This window comes from Terrapene carolina, unplaced genomic scaffold, assembly GCF_002925995.2.
Source record: "Terrapene carolina triunguis isolate 2854851 unplaced genomic scaffold, T_m_triunguis-2.0 Scaffold613, whole genome shotgun sequence".
Taxonomy (NCBI): Eukaryota; Metazoa; Chordata; order Testudines; family Emydidae; genus Terrapene; species Terrapene triunguis.
The window spans coordinates 6901592-6922042 of NW_020664964.1; the positions used below are offsets into that span (position 1 = coordinate 6901592).

Sequence of the window (20451 nt, forward strand, 5' to 3'; positions counted from 1 at the left end):
CTGCTTTAAGGACCTTTACCTGTTATTTAGGTCTTTAAGTGTAGTTTTGCTTTGATTTAATCAGTTTCTGTATAGGCTATTGTACAGTCAGTGGCTGAAGGGCTCAATTTTCTGTCTGCATCATGTTGAAGAGAGTGAGGGTTGTAGCTCTGAGTGCTGTATGCTCTTTTGAAGCATTTGTAGATTTGTATTAAGTTTTATATTGTATAAAGAAAATTAGTAGTAAGTTTTTCATCTTTACAAGCTTAGCTTTAATCAGTGAAACTTGAGCCAACTGCAGTATACCCATGGGCTCGACAGATCTCTTGAACCTTTGTAGCTTTCTTCTGTCAAGAATGGTATTGAAAAATGAGTTGTCTTATGATGGTTCATGTAGTATTTAGCAAAGAAATTCCAGAGCAAACTCCTCGCCTTTGGGATAGTGCTTTATATTACATCTTTTTTTTTTTTTTTCCCAGCTTCAAAAATCCTGTTGCTAGTTGTCATCTTCCTTGTATTAGATTGCAGTTACACCTAATATCATTGGAGTTTCCTTTGAATTTTATGCTAATCCTGACCTGTTTTTCCTAACAAAGTACTGTATTTTTCCCCTTCTTCTGTTTTATTTGTCTAAACCAACTATGATTACTTCTCTCTATTAAATCTAATACAGTTTGGTGCATACAATGAATCTGAAAAGAGAACTGAGGAATATGATACCCAGGTAAGACACAATCTTGTAATATTGTTGACATGTTGGTTATTTAATCAAATATGTAGTGGGACTTATTCTCCAGCAAGCAGATTGCACCTTTCAGCCTTCTGCTGGACAGCAAAAAAATAGTGTGGAGAATTAGATCAATTGAGTCTTCCTTACAAAAGCAGACAGAAACAAATACCATTATTGTGTTCAGTGTCCATGGAATTCATGTATTTTTTTTTAGGCTAGCAAGGGCGATAACAGCCTAGTCTGACCTCTTGCACAATGCAGACCATAGACTTTCACCCAGTAGTTCCTGCATCTATCCCAATAACTTGTGGCTGAACTAGAGTGTATTTCTTGATTTAAAGGTTATCAGTGATCAATTTTTTTTTAATGTCCCTTCGTTCTACAAAAACCTGTGTTTTGGTATGCAGTTTTAAAATAGCATTGATGTAGGTGGTCTTGAGAGTTCACTATAATTTTGAGGTAAATCTTGAATTTTAAGTTGCTTCAGCATGTCACTGCACTTTATTGTGGCAAACCTGAAGAAATTATTTAAGTGGTATGCTCTAAGGCTAGGGATTTTTCCAGTCTGATGCACGCCAGTTGTCTTTTTGTTTTGGGGAAACATATCCTCTGGACAGATGAAGTCTGCCGTGGTTTACCTTCCCAGGGCTGGTAGCTCATGCATCAGATTTTTTTGTTACGGCAGTCCATAAAGATGAAATCTAAAGAGCCCTCAGCTGCTGACTTGGGCACTGCGCATGGTCCCCACTGGTCTTTGTCAGTCTCCAAAGATTCCTCTTTAGGGTTTCAAAAGCTGACTTTGGCACTCTCCCTCTTAACTTTTTGAAAAGACTCTAGTATGGTAGCGAAAACAAATCCTTGGTAACTCGTGATGTTTTGGGAGTGGTCTGGTGCTGAAAACTACAAAGGTGCCTTGGACTTCAATTACTTCCTTTGGTTCCCAGTCTCTGCCAAAGAGCTCATTGACTATGAAGTCGAAAAAGACTTTGGTCTCCAGTGCTGAGGCACTCTGTGTACTAATGTTGTGAGACCTTCAAATCTCATTCCAGTGCCAAAGTCTTAGTGCTGCCCTTACCTACCATACTGCCAGGAGGTTTGGACCTGCTAGTGCCAGTTACCCACACTTGTCTCCAATGCAGACTATTCCATCTTTTCTCTCCCCTGAAATGAAAGGAGAAGAGGAAACACAGTGAAACAGTATTAGCCTCTGTTACCTAGAAGTGTGATTCCACCTCTGACCAAAGCCATATTGTATGTTTTCGTAGTGGTAGCATTGTCTTGTTCTTTGAATAGGAGCACTGGGAGTCAGGAGACCTGGGTTCCAAGTCATTATAGAATTGCAAATAAATTTGGCTGAATATGTGAATATCTCATCTTCAACTTTATTTAAGATATGCATGTAAAATGTTTAGCTGTCCTTAATTCTTACACTAAAGCTAGCCAATTCTTTTTGAACTAATCGAAGTTGTCATTAATTTGAACAGAGAATACACTGTTTTTTATGCAAATGTGCATGTTAGACCATGACTGACTGTAAATTATATCTGGGTCTTCATCAGTTATGAAGACCTAGTCTGTCTGTTTTGAATGACATCATACTGTAAGATTCCCTTGGAAGCATCAGAACCTACATCTCCTTCCAGTGATTGTCCATATGCACATTCCACTTCTGATATGCATCCACTGCAAGCACTTGAGACTTTTGGCTAGCATTATCTGTACGGCATGCCTGCACCCTGAAGCTTCTCTGGTTCTCCAGCAAGGGCATGTAAGGGCAGTGTGTGTCAACTCCCATCAATTCCTCTCAGCTGCTTCCTGACATTGATGAGATGGAACATTTGTGGTCGGTAACACAGACCCTGCCCCACCCCACACAATCCAGCTTGTAATTGCTAGTTGTTCCTAGTTAGCCTCTTAGTTAGCATAGATGATTTTCTGCCTGTTGACCCAAAAAACCCTACAATGACTGTAAGAACTGCCCTTCATGCGAAGGAACTATGCCCATCAATGAGTACTAGAAATGCCTCTGTTGTCTTGGAGAGTCATACATCCCAAGGAAGTGTTCCACTTGCAATGAGTACTAGAAATGCCTCTGTTGTCTTGGAGAGTCATACATCCCAAGGAAGTGTTCCACTTGCAAATCTTTTATTTCAAGGACATGTGAGGTCAGAGAGGCAAGACTTCAGGTATTCCTTCTGAATGAATCTGAGACCCGCCTTGGATCAGGCTGTCTAGACCTCTCTCTGTGAGATCCAGCACCAAAGAGCACAAACACTGGTTCGTTTTCATATGCATATGAGCATTCCATGGGAGAGAAGAAGCATTCTGATAAATCCCAGAGTACAGGGATCTCCAAGAGCAGATCACCCACCAGCGGTTGCTTGAGAAGATCCCCCTCTGCATCAAACTGTCAAGACATCTCAACTCAATGAGGTTTCCACAGAAGGTCACTCAGTTTAAGACACTGACTCAGAGAATAGCCGTCATGAGAGATCTAGCACCAATTACATCACTGACTGCTTTGGACTTAACGGCAGCACTGCAAACCATGAGCACCACAACCTACCACTTTTACATTGGCACTCTCTGGACTGACAATTTCTGTCACCAGGTGGTCCAAGCACTCCACAACTGCAGCTAGCACTGACAGGATTCATGGCATTGAGAGGTCTAGAGCTTCTATAGGAGCCAGAGTCTCCACCTCGCTCCTGTTAGCAGGATTGTACCCATGGCACTATCCACATCTGCACCGCCACTGATAACACCAAGGCCCTCTGCACACCACCTCTGGATCTACTTTTGTAGGATCAGAGGAGATGGATCAGCAACACACCACCTCTCCTCCAGCCTCCACTCCGCTGTTGTGTGTGTCCTGCAGGAGTACATGGGGCTGCTCCAGAGACAGACATTGGGACTCAAACTGATCGCAACCCTCCTGGTTTCTGACACCATGGCTATGTAGAACTTACCAGTTCAACATATGGTCATACTGGGGCTCCTGGGCCATCCTGAGAAGCTTGCAACTAGGCGGACAGACTTTTATGTCCCCAGGACATCCCATCCACAGATACAGTCCCCCTAACTGCACCTTCTCTTTTACCACTGCAGCCCTCCCTAGTTCCAGAGTATAAACAGGGAGAAGACACTCCTCCACAAATAGGGTTCCAGCTGGTGATGGCTCTATTATCTTCCTCCCCAAACAAGTTGTCTCCTCATTGGGTCCCCAACCTGATGTTCTGAAGGTGTTCCAAGACCTTTTAAAGAGGATAGGGGAGGCACTTTAAATGCCAGGACTCAACATGTGTGTGTTGATATCCTGCAGTCTACGTCTTCTGGGAGAGTGGCTTTATTCACAGGGTATATAATGGACTCATCCAGGTGCTGTGGTATATCCCTGCAGCAGTACCCACACCTCTCAAAAGGGGGACAGAAAATAACAAGTTCCACCCAAGGGTGCTGAATATTTTTATACCCATCCTGTTCTGTCATCTCTGGTAGTTACATTGGCTAATGAGAAAGCAAGTTAAAACAGGGCGACAGCAAAGGAGGGAGAGCCAAAAAGATTAGGTTAATTTGGCAGAAAATCTAATCAGCAAGCATGCAGTTCTGGCTTGCTAATTATCAAGCCCTAATGTTGAGGTAAGATTTTTTTGTATCTTTGAGAAATTCACTGTTTTTCACAAATAACAGTCTGACTGATTTCCAGAAAGAGCTTGCTTCTCTGATTACAGCAGGGCAGTTAGTGGTAAAACCAATCTCCAGGCAGCTCTGGATACAGCTGATATCACTTCCCGCTCTATGGGAAGAGTTTCAAAGGGATCTCACAAAACTGGGTGACCGGGCAATAAAATGGCAGATGAAATTCAGTGTTGATTAAATGCAAAGTTATGCACATTGGAAAACATAATCCCAACCGAACATACAAAATGATGGGGTCTAAATTAGCTATTACCACTCAAGAAAGAGATCTTGGTGTCATCGTGTATAGTTTTATGAAACTGTGCTCGATGTGCAATGGCAGTCAAAAAAAACTTAATGTTAGGAACCATTATGAAGGGGATAGATGGATTATAAGACATGAAATATCATAATGACACTATATAAATCCATGGTATGCTGTTAGCCAAGATGGTCAGGGACACTGTGTGTCCCTAAATCGCTGACAGCCAGAAACTGAGAATGGACAACAAGGGTTGTATGACTCAATAATTGCTTTATTCTGTTAATTTCCTCTGAAGCATCTGGCACCGTTCTTATTGCCGCAGCCACAATTATGCATAGGTCATCGTGGCTGCAAGGGTCTGGATTTCCCAGAGAAGTTGAATCCACTGTGGAGGATCTTCTATTAGAAGGGGCTGAACTCCTTAGTGCCACAGCAGATGAGGCCTCAAGGGTGGAATTGCTGGGGGTGTACACTCTGGCCCCTAAAAGAAAGCATTACTGAAAGCAGAGATGCACCATAAAAGTCTGAGCTCACTATCCCATGTCTTCCACCAAAGATCTAGGAAGTCTCCAAGGAAAAAAACGACACTTTCACAGGAGAAGGTAGCACTCTGTTGACCCAGCCATCTTACACACACACACGTACGCACTGGTCACAAAGCACCAGTTTTGACAGCCTGGTCAGAGGTGTATTCATTCCCCTAATTCTGAAGTCTACCCCTCTTTTGGGGAATTGTCTTTCTTCTTTGAGTGATTGCTCATGTGTATTCCACAATAGGTCTGTGTGCTCACCACGTGCACCGGTGCCGGAAGTTTTTCCCCTAGCAGTACCCGTAGGGGAGTGCCCTAGCCACTCCTGGAATGGTGCCTCCATGGCATGGTATAAGGGGTGCTGCGCACTCCCCCCACCCTCAGTTCCTTCTTGCCGCCAGTGAAGATGCTTCAGAATGGCTCTGCTCTAGCTCGTCCCCAGAACTGCTTGTTCGTTCAGTGTATGGTACCTGTAGTTAGTTAGTTGTTTAGTTAGTTTAGGTTAGCTAGAGCACCCGGGCCAGGGCATGCCCCGTGCCCCGGGTTTTAAGTCATGCGACACTTGTAGGCGATCTATGCTAGTGAGTGATCTGCTTGCGGACTGTTTACCCTGTTTGGGGGAAACCCATCTCAGTGATTGCTGCAAGATTTGCAAGTCGTTTAAGCCTCGGACCAAGAGAGAAAGGGACATTAGGGTCCGGGCTATTCTGATGAAGTCGGTGCTGACCGCGGCTCCGGCACGCCACTCCGAGTCGGCACTGGGCACCACGGTGTTGGTGCATGGCAACCCTTCAGCGCCATTGACTAGTCAGCACCGCTCCCTGTCCATGGGGCATGCCAAGAAGCCTAGGAAGAAGCCTTCTTCGCCACGGCACTGGAGTAAACCCGGGACAGAGGCTAGACTCATGTCGGCAGTCCTTGATCCCCACCAGACTCTAGGCCTCCGACTCAAGTTTATCCCTCCTGGTCCAGGGACAGCAGCAGGTCGTATGTCAGCCCGGCCTCCCTTCGTAGTCGTCCATCGAACAGCCAGCTCCGCCGGTGCCATAGTAGGTGCAGTAGTGCCGGGCCCCGTGGCCGGCCCAATGGTACCAGTGAGCACTGTGGCCCCTGACGCAGCACCCGGCGGGGACTCGCTCAGTGGCCAGAGCCTCAGAAGGGCCATCGGCCTCCCTCTCCAGCCCCCCGAGGAAGGAGTGGTGGGATGTACATCCTTGGCACCATGCCCGGAGACCAACCAGGTGGTGGACCCTCTCGTGCCAGTGGAAATACAAAGTACCGCGCTGGCCTCCTCACCCTCCCCGGATGAGGCGATTAAGGCCCCTCCGTCCCACAGGAGGACTTTAGGGCCTATCAAGAACTCTTAAAAAGGGTGGCATCAAGCTTCCACCTCCAAGCAGAGGAGATGGAGGAGCCCTCGGACTCCCTGTTTAATGTTCCGTCCTCCTCGGCACCGGGCAGGGTGGCCTTGCCTCTCCATGAGGGGGTGGCAAACGCAAGTATTTTGTACCCGCCAAGGGGCATGAATACTTATACACCCACCCTGCTCCTAACTCCCTGGTGGTCAAGTCAGTCAAACACAGGGAGCGGCAGGGCCAGCCAGCCCCTACCCCAAAAAATAAAGATTCAAGGAGGCTGGACTCATTTGGAAGAAAAATTTATTCGTCCTCGAGCTTCCAGTTATGGGTGGTGAACCACCAGGCTCTCGGCCGGTATGAGTTCAATCTGTGGGGCTCCCTGCCCAAGTTCAAGGACTCCCTCCAGGAGTGCGACAGGAAGGAGTTCAAAGCGCTGGTGAAGGAGGGTACAGTGGCTGCCAGGGCAACTCTGCAGGCAGCTTTGGATGCAGCGGACACGGCCACGTGGTCCATGGCCTCAGGTGTCCATGAGAAGGGCGTCGTGGCTCCTGCTCTCTGGGCTGTCCAGCAAGGCGCAGACCTCCCTGCAGGACCTCCCGTTTGATGGCAAAGCTCTGTTTGCGGAACTAACGGATACAAAGCTGCATGGCCTGAAAGACTCCCGCACGACCCTGTAGACTCTGGGACTCTATGTTCCGGCTCTGGCTAAACCTAAGTTCAAGCTGCAGCAGACTCCCGCTCAGGCCACCCATTCAAAATACGAGACTACTTATAAGAAGTCATGGGACTATAAGAGGCTCCCACAGAGACAGTCTCAGCCTACCCCCAGCCTGGGTCCTCCAGGGGCAAGCGGGGAAGAGGCGGTTTTGACGGGATGCCCGGGTGCGCCCTGTCAGTTCTCATCAGGGATGCTTTCCTCCCGGAGTGGTCGTGTCTGACCTCGGACCGATGGGTCCTCAACACTATCTCCCGGGGATACACCCTCTAGTTTACTTCCTCCCCACCCCCCACCCCCATCCCTCCTGGGGGACCCCTCAATCTGCAGGACGCGTACTTCCACTTTTATATATTCGAGGGGCACAGACGCTTCCTCCGTTTCATAGTGGGGCAGGAACACTACCAATTTACGGTCCTCCCATTTGGCCTGTCCACTGCCCCCAGGGTATTCACGAAATGTATGTCGGTGGTGGCGGCCTACCTCAGGCGCCGGGGGGGTCCAGATCTTCCCCTATCTGGACGACTGGTTGGTCAAGGGCAGCTCCCGGTCGCAGGTGCGGGATCACGTGGCACTCTTTCTGTCCACGTGCACCACTTTGGGCCTGTTGGTAAACAACACCAAGTCCACGTTAGTCCCGGTACAATGCATAGAGTTTATCGGGGCGGTCCTGGACGCCTCGTTGGCCAGAGCCTCCCTCCCACCGGACAGGTTCGAGACCCTGAGGGGGCTCATCGACACGGTCACAAGGTTTCCGCTGACAACAGCCAGAGCGTACCTCCACCTCTTGGGTCATATGTCGGCATGCACGTATGTGGTCCGTCACGCCAGACTCAGGATGAGGCCCCTGCAGCTCTGGTTAGCCTCTGAGTTCTCCCAGGCCAGGGACAGGATGAACAAAGTCCTCACGGTGCCCGAGCCAGTGATCACCTCCCTACGGTGGTGGTCCTCCCTGAGCAATATGCTCCAAGGGGTCCCGTTCAGGGGCAGGGCCCCATCGCTGGAGCTAGCGTCCGATGTGTCGGACCTGGCATGGGGGGCCCATGTGGGGAATGTTCAGACCCAAGGTCTGTGGTCAGCTGACCCTCCACATAAACGTCAAGGAGCTCAGAGTGGTATGCCTGGCATTCATGGCCTTCCACTCGCACTTGGAGGGCCAGGTGGTCAGGGTCCTCATGGACAACACGGCCTCAGTGTTCTACATCAACAGGCAAGGCGGGGCCCGATCCTCTGCCGCGAATCCCTCAGCCTGTGAGACTGCTGTATAGCCCACGACATCTGCCTGTAGGCTTTCCATCTGCCGGGCACCTGGAACACGCGGGCAGATCGCTTGAGCAGGGAATTCTCCTCTCAGCACGAGTGGTCTCTCCACCTAGAGGTGGTGCACAGACTTTTCCAAGTGTGGGGAACTCCCCAGGTAGACCTGTTTGTGACTCGGCAGAACCATCGCTGTCCCCGGTTCTGGCAAAGTAGTCTCGGTTTTCCAGATGAGTGGACAAACGGGGCGTTTCCCCGGTGGCCGCCCTGATCCAGCTTATTCTGGATTACCTCCTTCATCTTAGAGCCCAGGGCCTGGCGCCCTCGTCAGTCAAGGTGCACCTGGCAGCCATATCGGCTTTCCATCCGCCGGTGCAGGGCCACACGGTATTCTTCCATGATATGACTGGCCAATTCCTTAAGGGGTTGGATCATCTCTTCCCATATGTTAGGCCCCTAGTCCCACCATGGGACCTAAACCTGGTGTTGGCTTGTCTCACGGGGCCCCCGTTTGAACCGCTAGCCACGTGCTCCTGGTCACACCTCTCGTGGAAGGTGGCCTTCCTGGTTGCGATCACATCGGCTAGGCGGGTCTCGGAACTCCGAGCCTTGACCACCAAGCCCCCGTACACGGTGTTTCATAAAGATAAGGTCCAGCTCCACTCACACCCTTCGTTCCTCCCGAAGGTGGTCACCATGTCCTGACTCATGTAGTACATTTTTCTGCTGGTCCTCTGCCCCAAGCTCCATGCGTCCAGCGCGGAGCGCCGCCTCCACATGCTGGATGTGAGACGGGCTCTGGTTTTTTACCTGGAGTGGACTAAGCTGTTCAGAAAGTCCTTGCAACTGTTCATCGCCTTGGCCGAACGTATGAAAGGTCGGCCAATCTCCACTCAGCGGCTCTCCAACTGGATCACCTCATGCATCTGTACCTGTTATGACCTGGTGGGAATCCCTCCGCCACCAATTGTGAAGGCACACTCAACTAGGGGGCAGGCCTCATTGGCTGCCTTTTTGGCCCATGTCCCCCTTCAGGACATTTGTAGAGCTGCCATGTGGTCTTCAGTTCACACGTTCACCTCACATTATGCATTTTTGATTTATTCCCTAACATTTGTGCAGGAGATGAATTGGTGCACTTGTTGGTGTTATAGTTCTTTCTCTGAGAAGGCGTTTCTTTGGTGTCAATGACACTTTTGGTTTAAAAAAAAAACCTACAAAAAGTCACCTAAATGACTTTAACTGGTGGTACCTAATGTCCTCTTCATGTTTATTCTTCACAGGTATTCTGATGAGGGTATTTGGTGAACTAACCCTTTTTCAAGGCTCATCTTTGGCATTTGAGGCTCCTGTTACAGATACTGCAACCACACAGTGTCTTTGGGAACCATATTGTATTAAGTTTATGAATGTTTTATTTTATCATTGTATGCAACTCCATGTGGGGAGGGTTACCACAGCTCCGCCAAGAACTAAAAACAATAGGGAGTGATTACTACAGTCCCTGAGAATTGTCATCAAATCCAGAGAAGTACGAAACTACATGGTGGTTTACATATACTGGTTCAGACTGGGTTTTCCAGATACTAGGAAAAGGGCTTTTGGTATATTAAGGCTGAGTTTGGGGATGCTGTCTTCCTTTTGATTCAATGGACAGGATTTCACCAATCCTTGCCGAAAGTTTGGAAGACTGTCTAATTAAGGCCCCAAGAGATTGATTAGTGAGTCCTGGTATATGGAGTGAGCGTATCAGGACTCTTAAAAATATGTTCTCTGTGTACTTTTTATGTCCTTAAAATAAATGTACTCTGCTGAGAAGGAGTTGTGTGATCACTGGTAAAAACAGTGTCATAGCCATTGGAGAGAGAGCAATGCACAGAGGCTGGCCATTAGGTAGACTGGCTTGCTGGGGATATCACAGTATATAATGGGGCTGCTGAGACTTAAAAACCCAAATCAGGAGGAGGAGATGCAGGTCTCAGCTCGAGAGGTGACAACTGTGAACCTAAAACCTTAAGTGGGACAACAGAGTGGAAAATACAGGTGCAGTTGTTGCTAATGCTGCTGTTCCTGAGCCTCCCATGTTTCTGTATCAGCGTAGATTGTAGGATGTTGACTCAGCAGACCTTGATGTTAATCATAAGGAAAGACCATAGGCTCAATTCAGTAGCGAAGGCTCGGCCAGGTTTATTGTCAACAGAGCAGGTTATCAGTGCCCCGGCTCGCTGGTTACAGGTACATTAACATGTATATGCCAGTGACAAGTTATCAACTCAATTAATATAACGTTTTCCCTAGGGCAATACAAATATACCCCTCCTATTACTCCTCTTTTTTACGTTGATCAAAACAAGTTATGTATTGCATTCCAGATGTTATTAGTTACCATTCTTATGCCTTGTACCTGATCGATCAAACAAAACATCCTCATCCATTATCCTGTCATTCCCTCCTTTTCCTATGTCGGGTCTGTGTGTTCCTGTACCATCTTCTCAGGAATGTGCTTACTCGATTAGCTGATGCCTAGTTCTGTTATTCTATCAAGGTCTGCTTTGTTTCAGTCTCCTCTGATTCATGCCTAGGGCTCCAGCAAGGCCTACAGTAGTTACTCTGATATTGTACCAGCTCCTTTCCAGGATTCTTTTCTGATTACTGAATACAACACATTTTCCGCCTTCTCAACATTTAGACTACATTTCAATAGTCTTGTTAGATGGGGCATCATAATGGATGTATGGATTCATGAGATAGATTAACTGTGACTGGGTCTCTAGAACCAGTTCTACCAAGTTGTCTGTTGTAATGCTAGAGAGTCTCAGACAATCGCAGTCATTCAGTGTGTTACCTTTCTCAACTGCGTGTAGAAGGGAATGGCTACAGAGTGTAACAGATGTTTATTGTAGTCTTGGTTAATCCTAATTCAGACTGGAAATAAGACACATTTTTAACATTGAGGGAAATTAACCACTGGAACAATTTACCAATGGTGGTAGCGGATTCTCTGTTACTGGCAGTTTTTAAATTGAGATTGGATATTCTCTAAAACATATGGTCTAGTTCAAATGGGTATTAATTCAGGGAAGTCCTATGGCTTGTGTTATCCTGGAGGTCCGACTAGAGGATCACAATGGTCCCTTCTGGTGTTGTGTATGAATCTGATCTGTGAATCAGTTTGTCACATACCCTTCCTGAACAAGTCTTTAGGACTTGCTTGCTGTCAGAATTTTAGATAAGTTAAGACCTTGATTCTGAAGTTTTTTAGCATCCACCTTATTTCCAAAGAGAAAACACTCACTAGTACATGCAGGAAAACTTGCTAAATCTGTTTAACACTGCTAGGTTATTCATATAGTAATACAGACAGATGATTGCACTCCCGTGCAAATTTTGTTTCTTAATATGTACGGGAAATAGACTATATCTTTTCCTCCAAACTCTTTTCCCAGTATGTAACCAGGGTTGTTTTATCCTTGGAACCAAGGTTCATTTGACAAGCCTTGCCTGGGACTCTGTGTCTACATTGCATCTGGGAGCAAGCCACCCAGCCCATGTCTACAGACTTATCCTGGTGGGGCTCATGCTAGTGCTCTAAAAATAGCTGTGTTAGACGTTGCTGTGTTAAGATCAGCGTGGTCTCTCAACCCACCCCACTGCCCCAGGCTTGAGATCCCGAGTTGCAACCGAGCCCCAAGAACAAAGCAACATCTATACCAGGGGTCTCAAAGTCGCCCGGCAGAGTCAGCCATGGAGGCAGCATCATTAGTTGCCGGGCAGAGTCAGCCATAAAGGCACCGTCACTTTTTTCCACAATGAATATAAACAAGTCAAAATACCGAACACAACTATCTGATGCACACCTTGCTGCAATCCTGAAGGTTTCAATTGGTCAGTCACTGAGGCCAAACATCAGCAAACTGACAGAACTAAAGCGTTGCCAGGTGTCTGGGAAACACTAAAAACTCTCTGGCAGGTGAAGAATTCTATAAAGTTGTATAACAGTTTTATTCTTTCTAAGAAATTTGAAATCAAAAATACAATATAAATGTTTTCTTTTTTGAACACCATCTTCAGTGGCATTATTGGTCCGCTGGGAGGATTTGAGGACTGGCACTGGCCCTAAGGTAAATTGAGTTTGAGGCCCCTGATCTATGTGGCTATTTTCAGCGCACTAGCACAAGTGTTGTCAGCACAAGTCTCTCAACCCAGGCTGAGAGACTCACTCCCAGATTCAGAGTAGACATACCATTGATTTCTGGATGGAGGTCACTGCCTTAATCTGAAGGTAGTCTTCTCCCAAAACAGATGGGCAGGTGGTTTTGCTTTAAGCTGGTGCTTTATATTTGATTACTGGAACTGTATGAATGTATTCTGAAGCATCTTGTGCATGTGTGGTCTGACATCTCAACTTAATGATAATGCAAAGGACCATATTCTTTCATTTGTCTTGCTTGTCATGCAAACTGCATTGTCCTCTTCTTGAGAAACATGTAAACTGTCTGTTTGCCTCCTTTTTTAGTGATGTATTTTGCGAAGTCACCAGCAATTCTCTTGGATCTGAAACTGTTTTAGAGAACTTTTGTTCCTTTCTCATTTGAAAAAATTGACTTCAAGCATTTTAGTCTAAGATTAGGAATCCAATTAAGATGGTATTTCTTTACAGAAAGTAAGAGTATTTATCTGTATTTCTGCTTCTTTGAAAATATTAGATTCCTTTTCACCAGCTACTTTTCTCTTCAAATTTGGTAGGTAAAAATATGTAATTACCAATTTTAACCTTCCAGTGGGGAAATAAATAAGTGCCCAATCAAATTATAGTCTTAAGACTAAAAGCTTGACTGAAGTCTTCATATATGGCAAAAAATATATTGTTGTGAAACTTTGCTTCCTACTAATTAAGGGACTTTAGTTCTAGAGTTACTAAGGCATTGGCAATTGATCTATACATGAAATACACCGACTGATATATAGCAAAGGGCCAAAACCTTTTAGAGTTAGGAGAATTCCTATCTGTCTTGCAGTAGGAGCACAATCTAAAAGTAGGAATCTGGTGAAACTGTTACTTCTTGAAAAGCAGTTTTGGAAGTAAGTAACCTTCTGAAGATATACATTTCAGTGGATTACCCTTTATTCTCATCCTCACAGACTTTGAGGACAGTAAAATTTCTGATTTTTAACTGTTCTGTTAATTGGAATGTGTTTGGGGGCTTTTCACTTGCTGGCATGACAAGGGCTGACCATGGTACATTGAGATGGCACCTTAGGCACTCTGTAAATGGCTGGCCTGGGACTCGCTCGTCTGTCTTCCTCACCCTGTGTCTCCCTCCTCCCACTGCCTTCCAGCCACCCCCATGTGCCTAATGGTCTGAAACTAAGAACTAAAGGAGTTCACACCTTGTCTTGCATTGGGAACACACTCAAGTGAGGGAATCAACTGAGATGTAGATCTTTAGCATTCAGGAAATACAGGTATGTAACTTACTTTGCATGCAAATAAAGAACCTACAGATATTGTGGATTCAACTAATTCCCATGAAAAATCTCTCTAAAACATACTGATATACTAACTCTAACTGAAAAAAGCTGTCGTCTTGTTATCAACAGGCTATGAAATATTTGTCCTATTTACTGTATCCACTGTGTATTGGAGGTGCAGCTTATTCACTTCTGAATGTGAAATATAAAAGGTAGGGTGCTACAAATTGTTATAAAATATGTAATTAAAGATTAATCACCCTTTTAAAAATTGTAATTACCCTTTTTTGGTGTTAATTGATGTGAGATAATGGGGTTGCAGAAGTCTTTTGTCCTAAGGGGTATTTGATCAGTCAGGTAGGTAGTGATTGGAAATTGGTGGCAGACAACCTATTTGAAGTCTTAGTTTTATTCTTAGGGATATTCACATTACAGCCATCTTCTCTGTTATGGGGTCTGTGATATTGGGTGCAAGTGTACTACCTCATTCTCAGTACACAAGAAGTTAACTTCCACTTCATTCCTTACTGATAGGAAGAGCCATAAGAAGAGCTGCTGGAGAGGCCAGGAGAATGTGTCAGTAGGAAGTCAGGGATCCACACTTATGTGCTGAGTTCTGGATGAACCCAAGTTTAGAGAAACTTTTTGCTATGTTTGCTTTTGTTAACTCATTCTGATTTTTTCCCGCTGCTTATTACTGCAGTTTTATTTCTGCTGAGTTTGCCCACTAGCTTACAAGCACCCGTAGTCACCTCAATGGACAGGTCAAGGATTGAATGGATATGGAGACTGAACTACCTTTATCTCCAGAGGCTGGCCATTCCCTAAATTATGTTGGATTAAATGTTGAAGATTGAAATTTTACCTTGGTTGTCTAGGGAAGCTTGTCATAACGGTCTGAGCAGTTCCTTTTCTGTAGATAAAGAACTTCTGTCTCTACTGCTTTCACTATGGTATTTTTCACAAGCATTAAATCCATGTTTTTAAAAAGGAAAATATTGAGGTGGGTATGTAAGAATGCAAAAATGGAGAATGCAAGTCCATGCACTCATATTGCTTTCCAATTAAATCATTCAGGAGCCATTTAAAAATATTTCAAAAGATCTTCCTCATGCCCAAACTTGTTCTGAGTGCTCCAGCCTATGCTGCCAGCCTCAACCCACTACAGTTTATAGAAATATTAGTAACTGGTTAATTAGAAAAACTTGTGAATTAGCCACTTATATTTGACTGGATGGTAAAAATAAGACTTATTTTAGAAAAAGCAACTTCATTTCCCAATTTGAATATTAAGCCCTGTCTACATGAGAAATTCGCACTGCAGTAACAACATAGATGTAATCTTAATGGAGGAAATTCTAACATAGAGACATATTGCACCAACGTCAAGTGAATCTTACTCTAATACAATAGAGTAATTTTATCACATTAAGTTGCACCAGTGTAAACCCCATGTAGTAACTATGCAGATTAGAGACATCTGCACTGATGTATCTACAATGTAGAATGCGCCTACAGGAAAGATAGTTTTGTGATTTTAAGGCACCGGACTGGGACTCAGAAGACCTGAGCTCAGTTAGTTTTCTGTCGTAATCTGTTTATATCACCTTGAGCAAGTCACTTAATCTCTGCCTCTATTCCCCATCTGTAAAGTTGGGAATAATATGTCCTTTGTCTCCTCTATTTAGATTGGAACAAAGAGTTCTGTGGCGCCTTATAGACTAACAGATGTATTGGAGCATAAGCTTTCGTGGGTGAATACCCACTTCGTCACCCATGAAAGCTTATGCTCCAATACATCTGTTAGTCTATAAGGTGCCACAAGACTCTTAGTCTGGATCTGTAAAAAGCAACAAACATGGCTACCCCTCTGATCTATTTAGATTGTAAGCTTCTTAGTGTTTGGGACTTTCTGTTAATATGTGTTTGTACAACACCTAGCACAGGGGAGCTCCTGTCTCAGTTGGGAAAATAAAGAAAAAATATACAGGCTTCTAAGAACAATTTTTGGATCTCCTTAATTACCGGAAGATTATTTAAATCATTATTAAATGTTGAAAAATGACAATGTTTGCCGTTTCCTAGAACAGTAAATTACAAAAGACATAACTCATCAAAACTACATCAGCAAGGAAGTGCCATAGAACAATTAACCATAGTTTAATAATGGTGTAACTTAATTTGTAGGCTATTGCAAATTCTGTTAATCATTTTGTGACTACAGAATAATTGACCAAATCTCACTAAGGCCAAAACTTCACTGTAAATATATTTCTGCTAACATAGTGGAACATAATGTAATCTGTACAATGACGCTGTGTGATAGAACAACTTTTGTTCTCTTACATTAAGCTCAAAATTCACATTGGCCTTTTTACTGCTCTATTACACTGCAAACTCAAGTCTTGATTTGCTTTCCATCACCTGTAGCATTACTTATTTCTAGCTTTATGTACTCACTCCATTGGACATCTGTTTTTGTTAGCTTACATTTTTCCCAGTTGAATCTCATTTTATTCACTTCTCATGTTTCCAGTATCTCTACTGTAAAATTCTATATTCCTTCTGTCTTCATTAATATTTTCAATTTTGTATAATCTGCAAACTAATAACAATCCCTATGTGTCTCCTGGTCCTTCCCCCATAAATATACCTTCACCCGGTCCTTTACTGAGTTATCATTGTACAATAGCATTCCTTTCAAAGCCAATTTGAATCAATGAGTTTTTCAAAATCCTGAAAAGTTATTCACTCATTGATATAGCTCCCTACTTGTGCTGGGACACTTGAGGCACTTCATGTCACAGTAAAACACTTCAAAATACAGCAAAATACCCTCTCTGAAATCTTATCAAATTAAAGAAGTTAATGAGATGTGAAGGAAGTGTCATTTTTGTTTTTAAAAGTTTTTAACTTCATTCTCTTCCATGTTAAACATTTTCTAGAAGATGATGATCTCTGAGAGTTGTCGGGTTAGTGTTGCATTTTGGTTGGGGGGAGGAAAAGGAAAAATAATTACACTGTCTCTTATTTTTAGCTGGTATTCTTGGTTGATTAACAGCTTTGTCAATGGTAAGTATCTATGTATTTTCCTCTCATAATATACGTATATTTATTTATTTTTATATTAAGGCCAGGAATTTCAAAAATAGCCTAAAATTGGGCTGACTTCAATAGGTGGTGTTGAGTGCTTAACATTTGAAAAAAACAAAAACAGATCACTTATTTAGGTGCCTAAGTGTAGATGTAGTAGCCTGAGTTTGTTCCTATTTTTTTAAATGTTGGCCTAGATTTTTCTTTTTTTTCCTTTTTTTCTTTAATTTTACAGGTGACATTTCAAAATAAAATTTGGACATCTCAGATTTTGTAACTGTGTGATATGGGGTTGTCATGATTTGGCTGTGCGTCCCAAAACAATAGCAGTCAAATAGAGGAGCAAACGGGGAGAAAAAAAGACCTTAAAATAGTGGTATAATAGAACATAGTCCATTAGAGCAGGGGTTCTCAAACTTCATTGCACTGCGACCCACTTCTGACTACAAAAATTACTACATGACCCCAGTGTCCTGTATTACTCTAGATTCTAGAGTCTAGAATCAGGGCCAGTGTTAAGGGGTGGTAAGCAGGGCAATTACCACATTCCACAGGGGGCCAAGCGAAGCTAAGTTGCTTGTGTGTTGGCTTCAGCCCCACCCTTGGCAGCAGAGAATCTTAACACCAGCCCTGGCGACCCTATTAAAAAACTTGCGACCCAGTTGGGGTCGCGACCCAGAGTTTGAGGACCGCTGCATTAAAATAAACCACAGAGTGAGGATGATAACACGTGTATCTTGCACTTGTGCACCTCCCTTTAGGATACGTTCACACTGCAGCTAGAAGCGTGCTTCCCAGCTTGGGTAGACAGATGCACACTAGCTGTGCTTGAGCTAGTGCTGTTTTTAGCGCGTTGGCTTGAACAGAGCTAATATGTCTGTCTACCCAAGCTGGGACGCACACTCCCAGCTTCAGTGTAAATGCTTCAGTGTTAATGCTAAGGAGACTTGTGTACATGAAAAGGGAAAACAGATGTCTATCAAACAGAAAGTGTATACATTTGAATGGAATACTTACTTGCTCTTTGTGGTATTTACCTTAAAATATGTTCATATTGTATCTTCAGGGGTATATGCTTTTGGATTCCTATTTATGTTGCCCCAGCTGTTTGTGAATTATAAGGTATGTCTAAATGTTTATAATGGGATATTTTTGGCTTTCAGTATCTATAACTTATTCTCATTTTTGTTACAAATTATGTTTACATTTCTTGTAGATGAAATCAGTTGCACATTTACCATGGAAGGCATTCACATATAAAGTAAGTAAAGCTGTAATTTCAAAAACTTGTGCTACCAAGACAGCAATTGTTTCTTACTTGAGAAGCGGGGCAATAATGTGTAGCTTAAATGTGAATTTTTAGAATTAAACTACCAGTTTAACCCAGCACAAATTTAATTTTTTTTTGTAATTTTTTCTATTTGCTAAGAAAGTTATGACTCCTTCACTTTTTTCATTGTGGCTTTCCTATAATGTGAATTATTTTAGCTTCCTAGTTTTGATGGAGTTGACTGGTTTTGACTGTCAGCAATCTTTCGTATTAGTAAAATACTTAAAATGCATATATTCAATAAAATAGTAATAGAATATTCCATTGATTTGCTAAATATGTTGCAAACTGAAAGACAGTTCTGGGAAAAAGTCAAGACCTCATGTACTCTACAATACCAAGGAATTCCCCACATTGCAGCAATACTGTGTTCCAAAATCTCTGTTCACATTATTAAACAGTGTAAATTAAGCTATTTTGTTTTTGTAAACCAGCAGAAAGCCTAAAATGGTAGCCTTACTCCTGGGGGAATTCTGCACCACTTCACAGTGCAGAATTTTGCAGAAATTAATATGTGCAGAGAATTTCCTTTCTCCCACAGAAATAGGCTGCAGAGCTGGTGGCTGCCACTAGGGGCTGCTGGACCCAGCAGAGCCCAGCTTACACATAGAAGACACTGCCAGGGGGAGGGGGAGGGAGCGGGAACTAGAGGGTTCCCAGCAGCTGCAGTTCCCTGCCTGCCCTGTGGGAAGGAATCATGGAATCATAGAATATCAGGGTTGGAAGAGACCTCAGGAAGTCATCTAGTCCAACCCCTTGCTCAAAGCAGGACCAATTCCCAACTAAATCATCCTAGCCAGGGCTTTGTCAAGCCTGACCTTAAAAACCTCTAAGGAAGGAGATTCCACCACCTCCCTAGGTAACCCATTCCAGTGCTTCACCACCCTCCTAGTGGAAAAAGTTTTTCCTAATAATCAACCTAAACCTGCCTGTAGAGGAGTGGACTCACCCCTGCGGCGCCTCCTGCTGGTGACTCCCAGGAATTAGCTTGTTCCAGTTCCGGAGCACCCTCTGCAGGCTGGTGATCTGCCTGTCCTCTGGCCCCCATGTCCCTCCCTGGATCCCGGTGCCCTTGTACCTGGGGTGCTGCCCCTTAGCAGTAACCCTTCAGTCTTAGGGTCTCCCCTCTCTGGGGATCCCCCACCCACTATTCCCACCTCGCCTCAGAATAAGGCTACTGCCAGCCATCGTCTAGCCCCACACCCTGGGGCAGACTGCAGTATCAGCCTACTCATCACTGGCAAGGTTGGGTTTGGACCTGCTGCCGTGGCCTACCCCTGGGCTGCCCTCTGCAACCCCCAGTACCTTTTAGCCCAATGCTAGGCCATAGCCTGGGGCTTTCCTAGGCTGGAGCGCCCCAGCTCCTCTGCCTTTCCGCAGCCCTGCTTCACTCAGGTACCCTGTTTAAACTCCCTGCAGCCATGCCCATCTCCCTCTACATGCAGAGAAAGACTTCTTCTGGGCCTCTAGCTCACAGCCTTTTATAGGGACCAGCTGGGCCTGATTGGGGTATGGCCCAGCTGCGGCCGCTTCCCCAATCAGCCAAGGCTTGCCGCTTTCCTAGCAGCAGCCCTCTCCAGGACTGCTTTTACCCCTGCAGCCCTCTTTCAGGGCTGATTTCAAGCCCTCCAGGGCAGGAGCGGGTGTCCACCCCGCTACACTCCCCCACTGCAACTTGAGACCATTACTCCTTGTTCTCTCATCTGGTACCACTGAGAACAGTCTAGCTCCATCCTCTTTGGAACCCCTTTTCAGGTAGTTGAAAGCAGCTATCAAATCCCCCCTCATTCTTCTGCAGACTAAACAAGCCCAGTTCCCTCAGCCTCTCCTCATAAGTCATGTGCTCCAGCCCCCTAATCATTTTTGTTGCCCTTCGCTGGACTCTTTCCAATTTTTCCACATCCTTCTTGTAATGTGGGGCCCAAAACTGGACACAGTACTCAAGATGAGGCCTCACCAATGTCAAATAGAGGGGAATGATCACATCCTTCGATCTGCTGGCAATGCCCCTACTTATACAGCCCAAAATGCCGTTAGCCTTCTT

The 20451-nt window shown here is 44.7% G+C and overlaps 1 protein-coding gene across 1 annotated transcript in view; it reads left to right on the top strand.

The window, feature by feature from the left end:
• CLPTM1L (CLPTM1 like) overlaps positions 1–20451 on the top strand; it is an 88347-nt gene that overhangs the window by 54151 nt on the left and 13745 nt on the right. The window contains exons 11-15 of the mRNA XM_024195098.2: positions 653–703; positions 14114–14196; positions 17022–17056; positions 18144–18199; positions 18294–18338. Coding sequence (XP_024050866.1) covers positions 653–703; positions 14114–14196; positions 17022–17056; positions 18144–18199; positions 18294–18338 — 270 coding nt within the window. The remainder of the gene's footprint in view (positions 1–652; positions 704–14113; positions 14197–17021; positions 17057–18143; positions 18200–18293; positions 18339–20451) is intronic.